We start from the raw sequence: 22,533 nt of genomic DNA on the forward strand, positions 1-22,533 counted from the left end.
AGGCATATAGAAAACTGTATGCATAATAAATAAATCTTTAAGAGAGAGAGAGAGAGAGAGAGAGAGAGAGAAGGTGTGAGTAAGTATCTGGGACTTGTTCAGGCCCATTAAGACAAAGCTGCTACTTGACCATCAAAAGAAGACAATCCAAGTTCTACTTCCAGTCTTTTGTGGAAGCCTGACATTCTCTGCTACCCATAAAAGCACATACTGTTGTTCTCCTTTTGTTTTGTTTGTTTTTCGAGACAGGGTTTCTCTGTGCAATGGCCCTAGCTGTCCTGAAACTAGTTAGCTCTGTAGACCAGACTGGCCTCAAACTCACAGAGCTCCGCCTACCTCTGCCACCACTGCCCGGCTGCTGTCCTCCTTTTAATAGTTAATCCAGCTGGGCCTACCAATCAATCACCTGGCCAGGAGTCCAGCTCCCAGCCACACCAATCACCTGAAGACATGTGAAGGAGAAGAGGGATAATGTACCTGTCCTTCCCAGAGTCCCCTGCCTCGGGCCAAATGTTTGCAGATCTCCCATCTTGTAGCACTGTGACCTGCCCAGAAAAGTGTAACTTCCTCTTTAATTTCTTTGTTTTCTTGTTGAATACTAGCCAAAGTTTGTGCACGCTTTCCTAGATACCATTATCTGTCTCATTCCTTTTCACCAAGGGTGTGGATGGACTACGAGGTAGACAGACTCCCTGGTAGGCAGACAGAAATGGATGGAAAGGTGCCATGGCTAGCTAATAAAGGTGACAAATTTCTAAGACGGATAGGTTCTTCCTCACCCTCCTGACTCAAGACAAATTCCCAGAAGCTTAAAGAAAAGGCTGTGGGGACTTTTTCTCTGGCTAAAGCAGGCGCCTACTGATGGACTGGTTCAACAAGTTCGGGACATGTGATAACCAACCATAGTATCTTTCTTCAAACTGACCAGCCCTAAATTAGGGGACGAAAAGTCTTTAAAATTCCCAGTCCTTGAGAAGAGATTAGTTCCCCCCCCCCCTGCTTAGCAGAGGGACTTTTCCTCAGCATATCTGATGCATGTGTGTTTCCTCACCCCAATAAACACCTTTCAACCACTGATTCTGTCTGTTGCTGTCTGCAGCATCTGAGATTTCTCCACTGCCACCTGTCACACTGGAGATTTTTTTCCTGCCTTTTAGTTCTTTAACTGACAGGGAAGAGGAATCCAGTCAAGACCTCTGCACTCTATCACTGCTGCCTGCATTCCCCTTCCGCCTTGTGGATGCTTATCAAAGGCCATGGCTTCCTCTCTTCCCTTCTCCCTCTCCCTCCTCCAGGCAGCTGCCAAGACTTATTGCTTGCCTGCCGCCTCGTTTTTCTCTTAAGTGCTAATAAAATTTTGCTTGAGTTTTCTTTCAGAAATAACTTTGGGCTTGCAAAAACAAAAACCACTATTTCAACTTAAGTGTCTGGACAAGACAAGCTACTCTCGATCAAGCAGGGGTGCGTGCTCAGGAAGAACACGCACACCTAGACAGGAAGTGGATTTGACCGGGGGCCGATCTCACAGTTTTAATGGCGAGACTAAAAAGAACTGGTGCCCAAGAAATTAAGGAATGGAAAAGGGTCACTATTCAAAGGAGGGGAGGGTCATCGCTCTAGGCCATCAAATTCCTAGAATGTGGCAGAGCGTCTTTCAGAAAACAAAGATTCTAGTGAGTTTGGGGAAATTTAAAAAAGATTCTTTGTTTGTTTTTCTGAGACTTGGTTTCTCTACAGAGCTCAGGCTGGCCTTGAACTCAAAGATCCCTCTGCCTCTGCCTCCCAAGGGCGGGGATTAAAGGTGTGCGCTGCCACTGCCCAGCTTTGTGCCCTCTTGTCTTTCATTCTGGGCCCCCTGCCCACGGGATGGTATCATTCACATTCAGAATGCTCTTCCCTCCTTAAGTTAAACTGTTTTGGATACATGACACATGGACACACCCAGAGGTGTTTCCATGGTGACTATAAACTTAGTCAAGTTGGCAATGAAGATTAGTCATCAGAGCACCTGAAAAATCTCCAGTCTGCTCTAAATCTGCAGTCACTGAGGAATCTAGGAACAGCAGAGAACCACAGACACAGCTGGGCGATGGTGGCGCACGCCTTTAATCCCAGCACTCGGGAGGCACTCTGTGAGTTCGAGACCAGCCTGGTCTACAGAGCTAGTTCCAAAGCCACAGAGAAACTCTGTCTCGAAAAACCAAAAAAAAAAAAAAAAAAAAAAAAAGAACCACAGACACATAGTCCCAGGAGGAGATTACCCCCAAACAGGGCCACTCTTCTCATTACTGTTATACAACTGACCAGATGTAGCACGATCAATAAAAACCCAGAGACAGATATTGGGGTTCAAGTTGATGGTCAGAAAAGCAAAGCGACCAGCCACTGGCCCTGACCTCTACCTCAGACAAAAATGGGCGGTCCTGAGACTGAGACCTGTCTCCTCCTGTCTTATATTCCTCTCCAGTGCTGAGATTAAAGGCGTGCACCCCTATTGCCTGGCCTCTATGTCTAACCAGCGTGGCTGCTGGGATCAGAGGCATGTGCCACCACTTCCTGGCCTGTATGGCTGACCAGCGTGGCTGCTGGGATTAGAAGCATGTGCCACCACTTCCTGGCCTCTATGGCTAACCAGCGTGGCTGCTGGGATTAGAGGCATGTGCCACTACTTCCTGGCCTCTATGGCTGACCAGCGTGGCTGCTGGGATTAGAGGCATGTGCCACCACTTCCTGGCCTCTATGGCTCACTAGTTTGGCTACTTTCACTCTGATATTCAGTCAAATTTATTTATTAAAACACAAGTAATATACCACTATACATTATCCCCTCATGTCTTCTCTTGTAAAGCAGGAAGACATCTTCAAACTTGCTTGTGAAACAGAACTGAGATCGTGATTAATCAGACTTTACTTTGTCCAAGACTTCTTAATTATGCATTCCTTTTGCCCCTGCCTTGAATCTTCCTTTATTTCAACCCAAACTTCGTGTCAGTATCCAAAGCCATCTCTGAAAGCCACTGAACCCTTTATCTGTACTTACCGATGGCCCCTCTCTCTTTTCCTCTTCTCTTTAGCTGGATCTTGGGATGAATGACTGGGGCAGGACACTAGATCCTATGGAGAGCAGTACAAAATTGGCATATGAAATAAACCTAGTTGATCTAGAAGGTTGGAAACTCACCATTACCACCCCCAGAAGACACAAGGCCACTTCAGGGTAGAAGGTGACCCATGGCTCATAATACTAAAATGCACACCCCTGGATCGAGATTTAAGACGCTAGCGGCACTCTTCATATGAACTTGCATGTAGAACTGCATGTAACAGACAAGGAGCAGAAATGTCCATATCATTCAAATGACCCCAAAAGGCTGAGTTTTGTCCAAGTTCTGTAGCACAACAATCCCAGCTCCTTTTTGTTGGAGCCACCGAAGTGCTAGTCTTTCTCTATGCTCTGGCCTCTTCTTCGCTTGGAAGTCTACTGTCTCTTATTTACGTCCTCCCTGCTTCTGCTGTGACTGCAAGTCTCTGTTCGGGTCTTTGCCCAGAACATAAGAACCTGGAACACCTCCAGAGGTGTTCACCAAACTCTAATATCACAGTATATGGAGATTCCTGGAGTCGGGACTTTTGCTTTGAGATTCTGTTAACAAGTAAACTTATTAGAACCTTGGCTTATTAAAACTTATTTCTTACAGATTCAACACAATGCCCATTAAAATCTCAGCAAAATTCTTCTTCAAAGACCTCGAAAGAATGGTACTCAACTTCATATGGAAAAGCAAAAAACCCAGGATAGTCAAAACAATCCTGTACAATAAAAGAACTTCTGGAGGCATCATAATCCCTGACTTCAAACTCTACTACAGAGCTACAGTACTGAAAACAGTCTGGTATTGGCATAAGAACAGACAGGAGGACCAATGGAACCGAATAGAAGCCCCGGATATCAATCCACATATCTTCGAACACCTGATTTTTGACAAAGAAGCAAAAAATATCAAATGGAAAAAAGAAAGCATATTTAACAAGTGGTGCTGGCATAACTGGATATCAACATGTAGAAGAATGAAAATAGACCCATATTTTTATTTATTTATTTATTTATTTATTTATTTATTTATTTTGTTTTCCGAAACAGGGTTTCTCTGTGGTTTTGGAGCCTGTCCTGGAACTAGCTCTTGTAGACCAGGCTGGTCTCGAACTCACAGTAGACTCATACTTATCACCATGCACAAAACTCAAGTCCAAATGGATCAAAGACCTCAACATAAAGCCAGCCACACTGAACCTTATAGAAGAGACAGTGGGAAGTACACTTGAACACGTTGGCACAGGGAACTACTTCCAAAATATAACCCCTAAATATAATTGATAGAAACAATTAATAAATGGGACCTCCTGAAACTGAAAAGCTTCTGTAAAGCAAAGGACATGGTCAACAAGACAAAAACAACAGCCTACAGAATGGGAAAAGATCTTCACCAACCCCACATCAGACAGAGGTCTGATCTCCAAAATATACAAAGAACTCAAGAAATTGGGCACCAAAAATCACATAATCCAATAAAAAAAATGGAGAGAACTCTCAACAGAGAAATCTAAAATGGCTGAAAGACACTTAAGGAAATGTTCAACATCCTTAGTCATCAGAGAAATGCAAATCAAAACAACTCTGAGATTTCATCTTACACCTGTAAGAATGGCCAAGATCAAAAGCACTGATGACAACTTATGCTGGAGAGGTTGTGGGGAAAAGGGAACACTTCTACATTGCTGGTGGGAATGCAAGCGGGTACAACCCCTTTGGATGTCAGTGTGGCGATTTCTCAGAAAATTAGGAAACAACCTTCCTCAAGACCCAGTAATACCACTTTTGGGTATATATCCAAAGGATGCTCAATCATGCCACAAGGACATGTGCTCAACTATGTTCATAACAGCATTGTTTGTCATTGCCAGAACCTGGAAGCAACCTAAATGCCCCTTGACCAAAGAATGGATAAGGGAAATGTGGTACATTTACACAATGGAGTACTACACAGCAGAAAAAAATAACGACATCGTGAATTTTGCAGGAAAATGGATGGAGCTAGAAAACATTATTTTGAGTGAGGTAACCCAGACACAGAAAGACAATTATCACATGTACTCACTCATAGGTGGTTTTTAAACATAAATCAAAAAAAGCCATCCTACAAATCACAATCCCAGAGAACTTAGACAACAATGCGGACACTAAGAGAGACTTACATAGATCTAATCTACATGGGAAGTAGAAAGTAGAGAAAGACAAGATCTCCTGAGTAAATTGGGAGCATGGGGACCTTGGGGGAAGGTTCAAGGAAGGAGGGGAAAGGCAGGGAGGGGAGCAGAAAAAAATGTAGAGATCAATAAAAAAATAAAACCTTATTTTTTTTAAATGGATTCTAAGCTGTGATGTTAGCAGATCACGGTGGCATCACCAGATGCCTTTTGCCAGTTCTGGCCTTCACTGCAACCCATGTCCACTGTTTGGATGCGGCACCAGCCTTGTTGAAGGTGGTGGCAGCCACAGCGAGATGAGAGGGGACAGCAGCAGGCTGCTATATTAGGAACAGCTACAAAAGGAACTAGCAATTTGGGCGCCCCAGGAAAACCTTCTAAACAACCCCTATTACCACTCTACTGCCAACCTTCCTTCCGTCCCACTCAGAGTAGCTGATTCTCTGACACTGTTGTCTCCTTGGGCACTGGTGGACCTGCAGCCTTTCCCCTCCCGTTCTTCACCACCCTTTCCTTCAGAACTCAGGATAACAACTGCCCTGCTAGACAGGTTGAACAAATTTAGAAGCCGAGCTGGGTGAGTTTAGAATCGAGGCAGAAGTAAAGATTGGCTGAGCATTTGGGGGCCTTGAGAATGTGTCAGCCTTCCCAGCTCTGCTCTCTTTATCCTGCCAGAGGGAAAGAGGAAGGGAGAGAAAAGAAACAAAAGCAACCTATAGCTGGACAGCTTTTCATTTTTTTTCTTTTTGCTTTGTTGTTGCTATTTGGTTTTTTGTTTTGTTTTTGTTGTTTGTTTGTTTTTGAGACAGGGTTTCTCTGTATAGCCCTAGCTGTCCTGGAACTCTGCCGACCAGACTGGCCTTGAACTCATTAAAGATCCACCTGCCTCTGCCTTCCGAGTGCTAGGATTAAAGGTGTGCACCACTGCTCAGAGAACTAGACAGTTTTTGTTTTGTTTTGGGGACAATGCCTGGATATGTAGTCTACCTGTTTCCAATGTGTGAGTCTCCTGCCTCAACCTCTGAGGTGCTAGTCTAGACATACACTCCCACCCTTAAATCATAGGCTTGTCCTGTCTTTGGTCCTCCTATTGCCCTGCTCAGGTTGTGTAATATTCAAGGCTGGTTATGATATGGGGATTAACCTTACTGGCCCATCACTCAAAACTTCCTGCCATTTAGACTTCCCACAATAGTAACCAAATCAGCTTAAATATTGCCAAGAGGAAATACAGTCATTCTGCATGTTGTGACCCAAGGTTGCTATCCCCCAAGTCTTCCAGCATTTCTAATTTCTTCAGCTCCCTCCATGTCTCTCAGATCACCCATCTTTTGGGAGCTGTTGGGAGCTGTGGACCCCCAGATCATGAATTTCTTGTCAACAACTTGTTTTCCCCTGCTCTGAGCAGCCTGGGCAGCTGCTCTGAGCCCGAGACCCTGATGGCGGAGGGGGCTCTGATGAGGCCTGCAGCTGAAAAGGTCCCGAAAGCTGGGGCGTGGCCAGGGTACTATATAAGCTGCCCCTGAGCACAAATAAAGTTGGCATTCTTGTATCAAGGATGACCCGCGTCCGTGTCTTTTTCTGTCTGTCTCTGTGTGTGTGTGTTTAAGTCTCCAGTCCCAGTTCCCGGCTTGCAACCCACTTGTAATGGCACTGGCACCGCAGGCATAGTACCCTACAGCGTAGAGCGGATGCTGTGCCTTACAGCCATCTAAACTCTGAATTGTACTATGCTTAGAGCTGCCAGGACACTTTCAGAGGAAAGTGTGTGCACACACTTGGGCCAAGTCTCTTCCACAGCCTTTGACAACCTGGGCTCTCTGAGGGTCCATGGCAGGGGATCAGGTATCTTCACGGAATCAAATGTGAGAAGCCTTTGCCGGCTGGCACTTGGGAGGTAATTTTAGGAGGTAAAAAGAAGAAAATGAGGAACTCAAGGCCAGCCATGAAGGGAACTGGAGGCCAGCTGGAGCTATATGAGAAGAGGCTTGCCTCTAGCGTTCTGCGCTGTGGTAAAAGGAAGGTCTGGTTGGACCCCAACGAGACTAATGAAATCGCCAATGCCAACTCCCGTCAGCAGATCCGGAAGCTGATCAAAGATGGGCTGATCATCCGGAAGCCTGTGACTGTCCATTCCCGGGCTCGCTGCCGGAAAAACACTTTGGCTCGACGGAAGGGCAGGCATATGGGCATAGGAAAGCGGAAGGGTACTGCAAATGCCCGAATGCCGGAGAAAGTGACCTGGATGAGAAGAATGCGGATCCTGCGCCGCCTCCTCAGGAGATACTGTGAATCCAAGAAGATTGACCGCCATATGTATCACAGCCTTTACCTGAAGGTCAAAGGGAATGTCTTCAAAAACAAGCGGATTCTCATGGAGCACATCCACAAGCTGAAGGCAGACAAGGCCCGTAAGAAGCTCCTGGCTGACCAGGCTGAGGCTCGCAGGTCTAAGACCAAGGAAGCAAGAAAGCGCCGGGAGGAGCGCCTCCAGGCCAAAAAGGAGGAGATCATCAAGACTCTGTCCAGGGAGGAAGAGACCAAGAAATAGAGCTTCCCTAGAGTCTGTACATAGTGGGCTGCCTGTGACCTCAGGTGGATAAGTCATTAAAATAAAACAACCCTTTGTCTGGTGCCCTCTTTTTAAAAAAAAAAAAGAAAAGAAAAGAAAAGAGGCAAGCAGAGAAGTGGGGGAGGGGGGAGAAGTGGCTACCTACAGTCACTGCCTTTGCAAATTTAAAATGACCCTAGGCTAGCCGTATCCACTGTAGGTCTCTTCTTCTGAGCTTCCTGTATGAAGATTGAGAGAAAGGTGAAAATTCACGTATTCAAAAACAAGCAGCCGGGCGGTGGTGGCGCACGCCTTTAATCCCAGCACTTGGGAGGCAGAGGCAGGCGGATCTCTGTGAGTTCGAGACCAGCCTGGTCTACAAGAGCTAGTTCCAGGACAGGCTCCAAAACCACAGAGAAACCCTGTCTCGAAAAACCAAAAAAAAAAAAAAAAAAAAAAAAAACAAGCAAACAAGGTGGAGGGGCAGGGCCAGAGAGTCGACTCCTTAGTTAGGAGTGAGCACTGCTCTTTTGGAGGATCCCGGTCCATGCTCGACACCCACGCGGCGACTCACAACCACCTGTGGCAAGGGATCCATCACTCTCTTCCAGCCTCTGAGGTTCCACGCATGCACACGCTAGACAGCCACACACATCATACAGAAATTAATCTAAACAAAGGGGAAAGATAAGAGAAGTTCCACATAATCTAGGGCTGGGACACACCGAATGCCCTTTCACCGTGCTTCTAAGAGGGTGGGGGCCTGATATACACGACCTCTAAACACTGACTCAGAAAAGGACCCTCGTAATCACAGCTCTGGGAGGCTGAGCCAGGAGGATTGCTGTGAGTTCAACGTCAGCCTGGGCTGCATGTGAATTTCAAACCAGCCTGAGTTACAGAGGGAAATAAGCTAAGAACAACAAAAACAAACAAAATTCCACCCCTTTGACCCAGCAATTCTCCTGCTAGGAGTTTATTCTAAGAAATAATTAAGTGTGCTGATAAAAATGTGACCATAAAGGGAAACTAGAAACAAATTACATGCCCACCAGAAGGGATAGACCTAAAGCCTGTGTTATATCTGTGTGAGGGTATACTCTAGCCAATAAAAAATTATGTTCTAAGGATGATATGTTTATCAGCATGGAAATATGTTTATTATTGTTTATCAACGTGGAAACATGTTCAGAATTTATTGTTGAGTGAGAAAATTCAGACAATATGCTTATATTTATTTCCAAATTTTTTAAAAATTTTATGTGTGGATGTTTTGCCTACTTGTTTGTCTGAGCACCACTTGCATGCCTGGTACCCACAGAGAACAAAAGGTGTCAGATCTCCTGGAGCAGTAAGCCAACATGTGGGTGCTGGGAGTCAAATGCAGGTCCTCTGGAAGGGCAGCCAGCACTCTTAACTGATGAACCACCTCCCATTCTTTTGTACCAAAAGCCATTGCTAGCAGGCTGTGCCTGTTCTAGGCTAAGTTCACATTATGTGGAAACTGGATTTTAGGCTGGCCTGTATCCTGAGTACGCAATTTTGCAAGCAACCTTTGACTTCATTTTGAGCGTCCATATAAACACAGGGTGACTCTTGTGCCTTTCTGTACCAATAAACAGCATCTAGTACCACTCATGGGGGTACTAGATCAGTAAGTTACTTCTATAAGTAAAAGTGTACCCTCCACCTACAAACTTAAAGTAGATGCAAACCATACACACACACACACACACACATCAAAGCATTGCCAGAGGGTGAGAGTATATCTTGTTCTTGTAGAGGCTACAAGTTCAGTTCCTGGTACCCATGTCCGATGGTTCACCAGGGACTCCAGCCCCAGGGGATTTGATCTTCTTCTGGCCTCTGTGTCACCACATGTTGATGGACAAACCCACGTTCAGAGACACACATACATATATAGTTAAAAATAATCCTTAAAAAATGAAAAGGGCGATGGTGGTGCATATCTTTAATCCTTGCACTCATGAGGCAGGAGGATGTGGATCTCTGTGAGTTCAAAGCCAATCTGGTGTACAGAGTGCGTTCCAGGACAGCCAGGGCTACACAGAGAAACCCTGTCTTGAAAACCAAAACCAAACCACAACAACAACAACAAAAAAAAAAAAAAATGAGAAAAACCTAGTCCTGAAAAGTTACAGAGGCTCAATTCATCCTTATAGTCCCTGCAGCTAGGTTCAGCTCTTCCAGTGGTTTCCCAAACTGGCTTTGCTAATAAGCATTTTAAATTTTACTATATTTTATGGAGCTGGAGAGATGACTCAGGGGTTGAGAACACCGGCTCCTCTTCCAGAGGACCCAGGTTCAATTCTCAGCACCCACATGACAGCTCACAACTGTCTGTAACTCCACTTCCAGGGAATCTGACTCTCTCACACAGAGCCATGCAGACCAAACACCACTGTGCACGCGCGGGTGCATACACACACACACACACAAACTTAATACATTTTATTTTGTGTGTGTGTATATATATGCAAATACACAAGCATACATGCGGGCATGCACACATCACAGTGTTTATGTGCTAACTAGAGAATTTGTAGGATTCAGTTCTTACCTTCCAGGGATTGGAATTGGAGACAGGCGTCTTCAGCCCCTGAGCCATCTCACTGGGCCATCACTATCTTATCTCAACAGCCTGCAGTAAAGAGAGCTGGCTGTGGACTCCTTAACCCTTTGTAGCCATTCTGTTACCCCATAGGTAATAGGTGGTGGGTGGGTGGATGGATGGATAGACAGATAGATGGATGATAGAATGGCTCTGTAACCCGAGAGTTAATAATAGCCATTGAAACTGGAGTAAAGGAACCTGTGTCTGCAAATAGTCAGCTATTAAGGGAAACAGAATATTTGGTATCTTGTGGTTAATGAAACTGCTGCAACTTGTGAATTTAGTGAAAATCCTGACAAAGCGTGTCGACTTTCCCAACCAAACAAAAAAATCACCTTCCACAGACATAGGCAAAGGACAGTCTGGAAGGGTATATGTCAAAATGTTACCAGTTAGTAGTAGACTTGTGCTGTTCCTTTCTTCCTTGATTGTACTCATTTCTTTGGAGTGCTGTGCTGTTTTGTTTTGGAGACAGGGTCTCATGTATCCCAGGGCTAACCAGGAACTTGCTATGTAGCCAAAAATGACTTTGAATTCCTGATCCTCCTATGTCCATCTCCCAGATGCTGGGCTGGGCCACCGCGCTTGGCTTCGACATGTTTGTTTGTGTAATAAGTGAACTGGTCACTTTTTTTTTATTACAGTGACAAAACACTTGAGAAAATCAACTTAAAGAAGGCAGATTTATTTGGGTTCCTGGTTTCAGAGAAGCCGTTCGTTATGTCGGCTGGTTTTGTTGCCTTTAAGGACTGTTGGGAGGCAGAGATGTCATGGCAGAAAGGCATGGGAGAGGACAGCTGTTTGCAGCATCCGGAAAGTGGTGGTTAAGCATCTTTCAGTACAAGGACAGTAATTCCAGGATCAGGACCACACCCTACAGCCCATTCAACCTTGATTACTTCCTGTGGGACAGTAAGAATGAACTTTTGAGTGTGTCCTTAGCTCCTGGCTCAGCTCTCCTAAGCCCTAACTAAAAGTTCCTGAGAGATGGATGTGATGGGAGGATCTTGCACAGAAACCCTAAATTCTCCGGGGATTGCTTGGGCAGTGAGACTGCTTAAGGACATTGTAGTGGGGAGCTGTGGGCCTCTTCCCACAGCCCGGCTCGTGGTCGCCTGGCTAGCTTATGCCCCAAAATAATGACACACAAACTGTATTCTCTTAAACACTGCTTGGCCCATTAGCTCTAGCCCTTACTGGCTAATTCTCATATCCCGATCAACCCATCTCTAATAATCTGTGTAGCATCAGTCTTACCAGGAAAGATTCAGCATGTCTGACCTGGCGGCTTGCTCCATCGCTTCTGGCTCTGAGAGGAGCTGCCCTGTATCTGAGCTCACTTCCTCTTCCTCCCATCATTCTATTCTGTTTACTCCACCCACCTAAAGGCTGGCCAATCAAATGGGCCAAGGCAGTTTCTTATGGACCTTGCCCTGTGTCTTAGGGTTTCTATTGCTGTGACCATGACCATGGTGGCTCTTATAAAGGAAACATTTAATTGGGGTGACTTACAGCTTCAGAGGTTCCGTCCATTATCATCATGGCGGGGAGCGTGCTGGGGTGCGGGCAGACATGGTGCTGGCTACATCTTGGCTTGCAGGCAACAGGAACTAGACTGAGACACTGAGCAGTATCCTAAGCATAGCAACCCTCAAAGCCCATTCCCACAGTGACACACTTCTTCCAACAAGGCCACACCTACTCCAACAAAGCCACACCTCCCAATAGTGCCACTCCCCATGATATTATAGGGACAATTACATTCAAACAACACATCCTGTGTACCTTCCCATCTGCCTGTTCATTTGTGTCTCCTGTGGTCTGAATGTCTGTCTGTATTATCTCAAAATTCATGCAGTGAAATCCTTACTTCAAGGTGGGGCCTATAGGAAATGAATAAGCATGGGTGATGGACTCTCAAAAATGGAATTATAAAAGAGACTTCAAAGCGTTTGTCCATCTGTATATCCTCATAGGTGGTTCTGGAGAGGAACAGTCATTTGTGGTCATGTAGCTCCTCACCAAACGCTATCTCAATCAACACCTCCATCTTCAATTTTCCACCCTCCAGAATCACGAGATAAAATTCAGTTTCTTCCAAACCTCTCAACTAATATTACTTTGTTCCAGTGGCTCCAGATAGATTGTTAGTGTCTTTTCAACACCCTTATAATCAATTGACAAATGCCAGGCATTTGCCTGAATTCCTGGGTCATTTGAGTAAATTATCCAAATTGTCGTCTGACTTTAATTCCGTGTCTCTGGGATCCTGTTGCTTGTGACTAGCTTCTAAATTGAGACACTTTCGCAGGACTGAGCCCTATAACCTGGTGTCTGCTAACTAGGGGTAGTTAGAGTTAGGAATGGACTGAACTGAATTTTCCAGATTGAGTCTGGAAAATTGATTATTGGTGTAGCAAACACACAGGTTTGTGATAACCCCGCCTCTGTCCACTCTCTGTTTCGGTTTCCTGAGTGCAAATGCAATGTGACAATTCAGCTTCCTATACTCCCCTGCTTGCCTTGTCTCCCCTGCTCCTGGAACTACAGCCAAGATGAATTTTTGTCACCTAGTTTTGTGTGTGTGTGTGTCAGAAATGTCCTGGGTAGAGAAATAGCTTTCCTTCCCTCACGTCATTAGAGAGTCAGTCTCCACATATAGCCCTACCAGGTATGGTTTTAATATGTGAATTTGGGAAAATACAGCCATCAGTTCACACATGTCTGATCCAGCAGTCATGCTACTGGGCACCCGCTCGAGTGAACTAAACACCTGTGCTAAAGCAGGCATGAATGTTTCATTCATAACCAGCTAAAGCTTTGAAGGAACTGAGATACAGATACCCTTCAGAAGGTAAATTATTACACTAGTAAGAAATGAGCTAGCAAGACATGAAAAAACATATAGAAAACTTAAATACGGGCCGGGCCGTGGTGGCGCACGCCTTTAATCCCAGCACTCGGGAGGCAGAGGCGGGTGAATCCCTGTGAGTTTGAGGCCAGCCTGGTCTACAAGAGCTAGTTCCAGGACAGATAGGAATGTTACACAGGGAAACCCTGTCTCGAAAAACCAAACAAAAACAACAACAACAAAACTTAAATACGCATTACTAGCAGGAAGAAACCAAGTCACACAGTCTATCCTGTATGGTCCATTATGACATTTAGAAAAGTCTTAACTGGCCGGGCGGTGGTGGCACACGCCTTTAATCCCAGCACTCGGGAGGCGGAGGCAGGTGGATCTCTGTGAGTTCGAGGCCAGCCTGGTCTACAAGAGGTAGTTCCAGGACAGGAACCAAAAGCTAGGGAGAAACCCTGTCTCGAAAAATCAAAAAAAAAAAAAAAAAAAAAAAAAAGAAAAGAAAAGAAAAGTCTTAACTGTGGAGCAATAAACAGAGCCGTGGTTTCCAGGAGTTACTGGGGTGGGCGAGGGGAACAGGCGCAGCACCCGTGGGTTCTAGGGAAGTGAAACTGCTCTGTGTAATACAGAGATTTCTATTTTCTTTGTGAAGCTGGGAGCCAGGTCATTTACTAAAAGTGATGAGGATGGATAAAAATATCTAACATCAAGATGACCCCTAATACAAATGAAGGCCTTCAGAGGATGTGATGTGCCATTACATCCTCACAGATTGTAAACCCCAAATCACTGTGGTACGTGAAGGTGGTAATGGGGGGTGCTGTGATGGGCAGAAAGAGGCACATGGGAACTCTTTGTACTTTTAACTCAATTTAAAGCTAAAACTGTCCTAGGAAACAATACAGCCAGACTGGCAAGAGGGTAAAGACTTATCGATAAGCCAAGCCAGATAACCTAAGTTTGGTCCCCATGGAAGGAAAGAATAGACTCCAGAAACGTGTGCTCTGACTCTACACGTATGTGATGGCGTATGTATGTACACACACACACACACACACACACGTTATAAATTTTTAAACAATACAGTGTTACAAGGAAGAAAGGGAAGGAGGAAGTGGCAGCTGAGCTTGGTGCTCTGCTTAAGTGAACAAAGAGGGTGTGTGTGTGTGCTGTGTCCCTGAGGTCACGGAAGTCCTTGGTGACCTTAACAAACCTAGCTATAGTGCTTTGTGAGAAAAAGGGAAGGGAAGGTGGGAAGGAGACAGGTTGGCAGTGGCTGTGAATAACTGAAGGTGGGTGTGGTGATTTGAATAAGAGTCCCCTTACACTCAGGTGTTTGAATGCTTGGTCACCAGGGAGTGACACCATTAGGAGGTGTGGCCTTGTTAGAGTAGGTGTGGCCTTGTTGGAGTGGGTGGCCTTGTTGGAGTGGGTGTGGCCTTGGAGGAAGTGTGTCACTGGGGGCAGGTTTTGAGGACTCAGACACTCACGCCAGTCCCAGTGCCTCTCTTCTCTTCCGGCTGTCTGCTGATCCCGCTGTAGAACTGTTAGCTACCTCTCCAGCACCCTGTCTGCCTGCACACTGCCGTGCTTCCCACCCTGACGATAATGGACTAAACCTCTGAAAGGCTAAGCCAGCCCCAATTAAATGTGTTTTTTTTTTTTTATAAGAGTTGCCATGGCCATGGTGTCTCTTCACAGCAACAGAAACCCTAACTAAGACAGTGAGGGAGTGAAAGAAAGGAAGACAGGCAATTCAAGGCCTTTGGAAAGCAAGATGGTGTTGTGTGCGGGGCGGGAGGCAGGGAGGGCAGGAGGACCAGAGCGCAAGGTTGGGGCCTTTGAGAAGTGCGGGCAGGAAGACTCGATCGCAGCTCTGGAAACTCACATAATGTGGGGTACACATCTGTAATTCCAGTACTCCCGCAGCGAGGTGGCAGGTGGAGCCAGGAGAATGACGCAGAAGCTCCTGCATATGTGACTTGAGCAAGGAAAAAACAACAGGAGAGACCTGGCCTCAAGAGGCGAGAAGAGGACGAACTCCAGAAAATTGTGCTCTGACCTCTAGACTCTTTCCTGCCCTCACACCCACAGGAGAAAGGAAGGTGTTAATCCCACCGAGTGAGAATAAGACCACTACAACAGCTTTTGAGCTAAATCTGAAGCAAGCTTTTATTAAATACTGGCAGGATGATGGGCACTGGTAAGGTCCATATCGGAACTGCCAGAGCATGGCTATGAATTACATTAGTCAGAGACTTGTAGTCAAAGCCCAGAAGGCCACATTCTTCTCACCTTCGTCCAATCAGGGGCAAGCATACATCCTGCCAGACCTCCCACCTACGCGTGACATGAACTCAAGTACATCCTGTGTTGTCGGGGGCAACCAAGTCTGTTTATAGAAGCAAAAAACACGTAAACAGCCCCCAGCGTTTATGATTAAATCTCTATTTTTTTGTTGTTGTTGTTGTTTATTTTGTTTTTTTCAAGACAGGTTTCTCTGTAGCTTTGGAGCCTGTCCTGGAACTCCCTTTGTAGACCAAGCTGGCCTCGAACTCACAGAGATCCACCTGCCTCTGCCTCCCGAGTGCTGGGATTAAAGGTTTGCGTCACCACCACCCAGCATAAATCTCTATTTTTTGAGGATGAAGCTATGTCCCACCTGTAACCTTAACTACAAATGTTTCTGTACTGCCTGTTCCAGGAAATGGCAGCCATGCCTTTGCTTCGGGAGGTCGTTATGACCGACTTGTTATGCCTATGTTCTGGCTCTCTAACCCCACTTATTTACTGCCAAACCTCTCATTTGGAAACCCCTACTCCTGAGCTATAAAAACCTTTTCTTCCCCATGTCCAGGGCCGATTCCTCGAACCCTATTTTAGAGAGAGACAGCCGTGTACACGAATAAAGGTTGCTTTAATTTGTCCAAAATCTGGGTCGGGAATTAACAGTGCACTTGGTTTTGTTCGTTTCTCTTTTGTCTAATGCAGATCGTGACTGTGGTTCCAGTTCAGTCTTTGGTTAAAGATTGGCTAGTTTTAGCTGGGAGGTGGTGGTGCACACCTTTAATTCCAACAACATTGGGAGGCAGAGGCAGACGGATCTCTATGAGTTTGAAGCCAACCTGGTCTACCAGTGAGTTCCAGGACAATTAGGGCTATTCAGAGAAAGCATGTATTGAAAAACAAACAAAAGATTACCTAGTTTTAAAAGAATTAGGGCAGCCGGGTGGTGGTAATCCCTGCACTTGTGAAGCAGAGATAGGCAGATCTCAGTGAGTTCAAGGCCAGCCTGATCTACAAAGTGAGTTCCAGGACAGGCTCCAGGGCAAAGAAAAATAAAGTGAGAAAAAGCTGGCCACTTTAATTGGCGACTGTAGCACTTTTGTTTAAACAAAGGTTTTATTGGATGAGGAGGATTAAAACATTCATATAAAAGTCTTACAAGATGGGGAAATAAAAAGATTTGATGCCCTTGTCAACACAAGCGTTGTAGAAGATTACATAGGTATGTAAATAGGGAAGACTTAATGCTCCTAACACTAGCTCTCTGGGCGCTGAACCCCAGAATTTCATGACTGGTTATGGGTGCTCTCCCCCTTAGCTTCACCCCAGCACGCGCCATTTTGAGTACCTAAGAAAGGAAGATTCCAACTGGAACTCATGGGACCGGGACAGGCCTGAATGCAGATGGCATAGTTAAGGCTGAGGCAATTCTATCAGGATTTCTAAATTAGAGCTAGCTTTTTGTTAAGAGTGAGAAGATTTGGGATCTGAGCCACAGGGGGCGGGGGATTCAGATGTTCTAGGTGACGGTACTGAAGTCCAGAAAAGAGAAGCAGTTTGCCTGAAGTCATACAGCAAATTAGTGGGAATCCTTTGAAGGGAAGCCAAGAGCTGAGGCTGCCAGGGTGCCTGCTACCTGCCAGCAGCCAGGTGCGGAGTGGCAGGCTGCCAAGTGCTCTGTCACTCCCTCATTCATAGTTTTGCACATGAAAGGGACTCAGACAATCTTAATGACTAAAGCGTGCTCTGTCTCACTCCTTCTGAAAGGGATGTCCAGGATTCCCTTCCTGTCACCTCAGCCCTATTTCAGAGCACATCAGTGGCAGAGACATGATGCCAATCCCCTTGGCATCTGGGAAATAAGACTCTAAAGTGGGACACGGATAACATATTCATCTGCTGTGCATGAAGCACCTTGTTCTGGAAAGGGTTCAAGGCCTCCAGGGACATCAGTTGCTAAAAAACAAACTTTACTGTTTATTGGGGGTGTGTGTGTGTGAATATTCCACACAACCAGGTTTGGCTATTACAGGTTCTACTAATTAATTCCTAGTGTTTCCTAAAAGGTTGAGATTTCATTGTACATATATAAACAGAAAAGATGGCAAATTGGAATTCCTACCCCCTCCCCAAACTTGTCAAATTATAAAGAGAACCCAAAGCTGGGTGGTGGTGCTACATGCCTTTAATCCCAGCACTTGAGTGGCAGAGGCAGGCGAATATCTAGGAGTTCGAGGCCATCCTGGTCTACAAGAGCTAATTCCAGGACAGTTAGGACTGTTACACAAAGAAACTCTGTCTTGAAAAGGAAGGAAGGAAGGAAGGAAGGAAGGAAGGAAGGAAGGAAGGAAGGAAGGAAGGAGAGAGAGAGAGAGAAAGAAAGAACGAACGAACCCAGGTTGGGGTACGGAGAGGCATGGAAAGATAGATGGCTCAGCAGTAAAGGATATTTGTTGCTTTTGCAGAAGACCTGGGTAGAAGACCCTGTTCCAGCTCCCAGAACCCAGATGGGGGATCTGACATCCTCTTCTGACCTCTGAGGATATGAGGCACACACACACACACACACACACACACACACACACACACACACACATATATATACATGCAAGCAAAACACTCATAAACATAAAATAAATAAGCCGAGTGAGAGGGGAGGGGAGGACAAGAAAGGGGTAATCACGGTCACCCTTTAGACAGGCCAGCTGAGCTAATAAGGCATTTTGGGAGCTACATAGTTGTGAGCCTTATCTGAAGGCCAATGAGAAGACTCACCTCCTTGCTATGGCAGGAAGTAAGCTTTGGTCATGGGGTAGGCTGATGTCACCACATCCTTCAACATAGGATGCAGTCTCCTGCTTGTCCCACAGCCAGCTAGCACTTGGATCTGCAGAATGGCTCTTCCTGGTGAAATGACTCAAGAGTTATATGGGCTTGGTCTGTCTTTTTGCTCCATTTCCTGGGAAATGAGCCTGATGTTGTAATCCAGCTATTGTGTTGAAGTTTTTATTTCTGTGCTTTCTTGGGATATGGGAATTTGGAGAGGGATAAAACTAGAATCCTGCCCTCAAGGAGTTCACATGATTTCATTTGGGTGTGGTGGCAGTCCTGAGACTGAGGCAGGAGGATGTTGAGTTCAAGGCATAGACCCTGAAGATGGGTGGATGGAGAGAGACAGATAAATGACTGATAGATTACAGATAGATAGAAAAATAGATAGATAGATGATAAATAAATAATAGATGATAGATAGATAGATAGATAGATAGATAGATAGATAGATAGATAGATAGATAGATAGATAGATGATGGATGGACAGACAGATAGGCAGGCAGACTTCTAAGTTTAAGAAGTCTCATGGGAGAGACTAAATCTGAGTGTCTGGGCATTGCAACACATTTTAAGGTCTTTGGACACTTTCAGACATACACAATACATTTTGATTATATCCACCTCTAATTTCTCATTCCTTCTCTTTGTGGACGTCCCCCACACATCTCCTACCCTTTTTGTCTGTAACCTTCTGGGTCCAATCAGTGCTGACTGCTGGGATTTTGATGGGTCTTACTGACTTGGCCTTGTGCAGGAAACTAACTGTAGCTGCAGGAAGTTCATAAGCGCAGCAGCCAGTCACGTCAGTGGTTCACAATGCCCCCCCCCAACTCTTACATTCTTTCCATCTCTTCTGAGATAACCCCCATCTGTGGTATTTTTCCTCTGTGTGTTGCGGGGGGGAGGCAGAGACAGAGAGTTAGAGACAGACAGGAGACAGAGACAGAGAGAACATGTGGTCTTGTGTGTTTGTGCATATGTCGTGATGTACACATGGAAAAATTGCAGGAATCAGTTCTATCTTCCTGCCACGTGGGTCCCAGGGATTGAATTTGGTTGCCAGGCTTTGTGGTAAACACCTTTACCTAAACACTGAGTCATCCCCCACACACTTCTAAAACAGTTTCTCAATGGTGCCCAGGATACCCTCAAAACCACAGCCTCAAGGATTTCTGACTCAGCCTCCAGCGTGGCTGTGACTAGAGGGCCATGGCATCTTGCCTGCCTGGTCTTTCTCTTCTATTTGTTGTCTTTTGTCTTTTCTTGCCGTGTTTCCTGGGAAATTGTCCTGGTGCTGTAGTCTAATTATTGTGTCAAGGTTTTTATTTCTGTCTAGGAGGAAGATTTTCTTTCTACATGTACATACTGTTAGTATTCAGGCATCTGTGCTGTCCTGCCCTTGGGGTCCTGACATGATATGTCCTCAGCTCCAGCCACTGAGAGCACCTCTGTGCACATTCACTACCTTCCCTTTTAAAAGGCATGCCCATCTTCTCCCTCTCCTCTCCCCTCCTCTCCCCTCCGCTACCCCCTCCCCTCCCTCCCTCTCTCCTCCCCCTCCCTCCATCCTTCCCTTTTTTTCTCTCTTCCTTTTTCTCTTTCTGCTTGACTCTCTTTTTCATACCCCCTCCTCTCTTCTCCTCCCCTCTCCCCTCCCCTCCCCTTTCTCTTCTGAGGCTCCGGTCCCCAGAGACCAGTCTCCCCCTCCCCCCTTTAAGGTTCCCTCTCCACATGAGCTCTGTTTCATTGCATCTTTCTCTCTTGCACCGCTTTTTTTTTAATTTTTATTTTATTGAGATTTATTGATCTCTACATTTTTCTCTGCTCCCCTCCCTGCTTCTCCCCTCCTGCCTTCAATCCTCCCCCAAGGTCCCCATGCTCCCAATTTACTCAGGAGATCTTGTCTTTCTCTACTTCTACTTCCCATGTAGATTGGATCTATATAAGTCTCTCAGTGTCTGCATTGTTGTCTAAGTTCTCTGGGATTGTGGTTTGTAGGCTGGCTTTCTTTGCTTTATGTTTAAAACCACCTATGAGTGAGTACATGTGATAATTGTCTTTCTGGATCTGGGTTACCTCACTCAATATGTTGTTTTCTAGCTCCATCCATTTTCCTGCAAAATTCACGATGTCGTTATTTTTTCTGCTGTGTAGTACTCTATTGTGTAAATGTACCATATTTTTCTTATCCATTCTTCGATCAAGGGGCATTTAGGTTGTTTCCAGGTTCTGGCTATGACAAACAATGCTGTTATGAACATAGTTGAGCACATGTCCTTGTGGCATGATTGAGCATCCTTTGGATATATACCCAAAAGTGGTATTACTGGGTCTTGAGGAAGGTTGTTTCCTAATTTTCTGAGAAATCGCCACACTGACATCCAAAAGGATTGTACCCGCTTGCATTCCCACCAGCAATGCAGAATTGTTCCCTTTTCCCCACAACCTCTCCAGCATAAGTTGTCATCAGTGTTTTTGATCTTGGCCATTCTTACAGGTGTAAGATGAAATCTCAGAGTTGTTTTGATTTGCATTTCTCTGATGACTAAGGATGTTGAACATTTCCTTCAGTGTCTTTCAGCCATTTTAGATTTCTCTGTTGAGAGTTCTCTGTTTAGGTTTGTGCTCAATTTTTATTATTGAATTATGTGTTCTTTTGATGACAATTTTTTTGAGTTCTTTGTATAATTTGGAGATCAGACCTCTGTCTGATGTGGGGTTAGTGAAGATCTTTTCCCATGCTATAGGCTGTTGTTTTGTCTTGTTGACCATGTTCTTTGCTTTACAGAAGCTTTTCAGTTTTAGGTGCTTTTTTTTTTATTTTTTAAATGACAACACTTACCATTTTTTCTTACCAGAAATATATCTACCACATGTACATTATTTTAAGATGAAGTATCAGAAAATGGATAGAAATTCCATTTGGTAGATCATGGGACAGAATAAAACACTCTAGCACTTGCGAGAAAGATGCGGGAGGATTGGCATAAGTTCAAGTCCTGCCTGGACTGCACGGCACGCTACTGTCTCAAAACAAAATGATAAACAAAAAGAACAGAACAGCAAGTCTAGAAACAGATAGTTAGCCCAATTCTTTGTGTATAAACCAGTTTGTTTATATGTTGCTTTAAAACAAGGTTTTGGGATGGAGGGGCAGCTTGCTTAGAAGCAACTTGCAGAGGACTCGGGATTGATTCCCAGAACCCATATGATGGCACACAACTGTCTGTAACCCCAGTTCCAGGAAATCCAACAGGAAAGGGATCCAACCCCCCCCCAAAAAAATGCATTCATACATACAAAATAAAAATAAATAAATCTGGTCAGGTGGTGGTGTGCACACGTTTAACCCCAGCAGAGGCAGGCAGATCTCAGCAAATTCAAGGCCATCTTGGTCTATAGAACTAGTTCTAGGATATCCAATGCTACACAAAGAAATCCTATCTTGAAAATCCAAAATAAGTAAATAGATAAATAGATAAATCTAAAATAAAAAAATTAATTAAAACAAGGATTTAAGCCAGGTGGTGGTGGTGCATCTCTTTAATCTCAGCACTTGGGAGACAGAGGTAGGTGGATCTCTGTGAGTTTGAGGCCAGCCTGGTCTACACAGTGAGTTCCAGGATAGCCAGGGCTACACAGGAAAGCCCTGTCTCAAAAGGCCAACAAAAAGAAAAAGAAAAAAGCAAGGTCTTACTCTAGCCCAGGCTAACATGAAAGTCGCTCAATGGCCCAGCTGACCTTATACTCAAGGCAGCCCTTCTCCCTTAGTCTCCTAGGTGCTGGCATTACAGGTGTGAGCCACCATCTCCAACTATTATAGGCACAAGTTGCCGCACCCAGCCAGTCAAATTATACATTTATTTTCTGGAAAGATGCTGTGTTTGAGAGGAAAGTGGCCTCCCAAAAAAGGTCTAGGCATTTTTTGTTTGGGTTAGGTATATTTCTTAAGACGAGCCTCTCCGCCAACGCAAATAATTCCAATCAGACCAAATTAAACCAAATAAAAGATGTCCACATTTACTGCAGGGTGGCACCGGGAAAGCATGGCAAGGGGGAGAGAGCAGGGGAGACCACACAAAACCGGGAGACCACGTGTTCCT

General features: G+C 45.1%; 1 protein-coding gene across 1 annotated transcript; it reads left to right on the plus strand.

Annotated features, from left to right (window-relative positions):
* The first annotated feature begins 7,210 nt into the window (after positions 1–7,210).
* Positions 7,211–7,831, plus strand: LOC130871291 (60S ribosomal protein L19-like). Its single transcript, XM_057764652.1, has one exon. The coding sequence runs from the start codon at positions 7,211–7,213 to the stop codon at positions 7,814–7,816; it is 606 nt and encodes a 201-aa protein (XP_057620635.1). The 3' UTR covers positions 7,817–7,831.
* The last annotated feature ends 14,702 nt before the right edge of the window (positions 7,832–22,533 follow it).

The sequence above is a fragment of the Chionomys nivalis genome, chromosome 3 (genome assembly GCF_950005125.1).
Source record: "Chionomys nivalis chromosome 3, mChiNiv1.1, whole genome shotgun sequence".
NCBI classification, from domain to species: Eukaryota; Metazoa; Chordata; class Mammalia; order Rodentia; family Cricetidae; genus Chionomys; species Chionomys nivalis.

What these genes read in the sequence shown, in the direction of transcription:
- LOC130871291 (XM_057764652.1), top strand. Translation starts at nt 7,211, where the DNA reads ATGAAGGGAACTGGAGGCCAGCTGGAGCTATATGAGAAGAGGCTTGCC.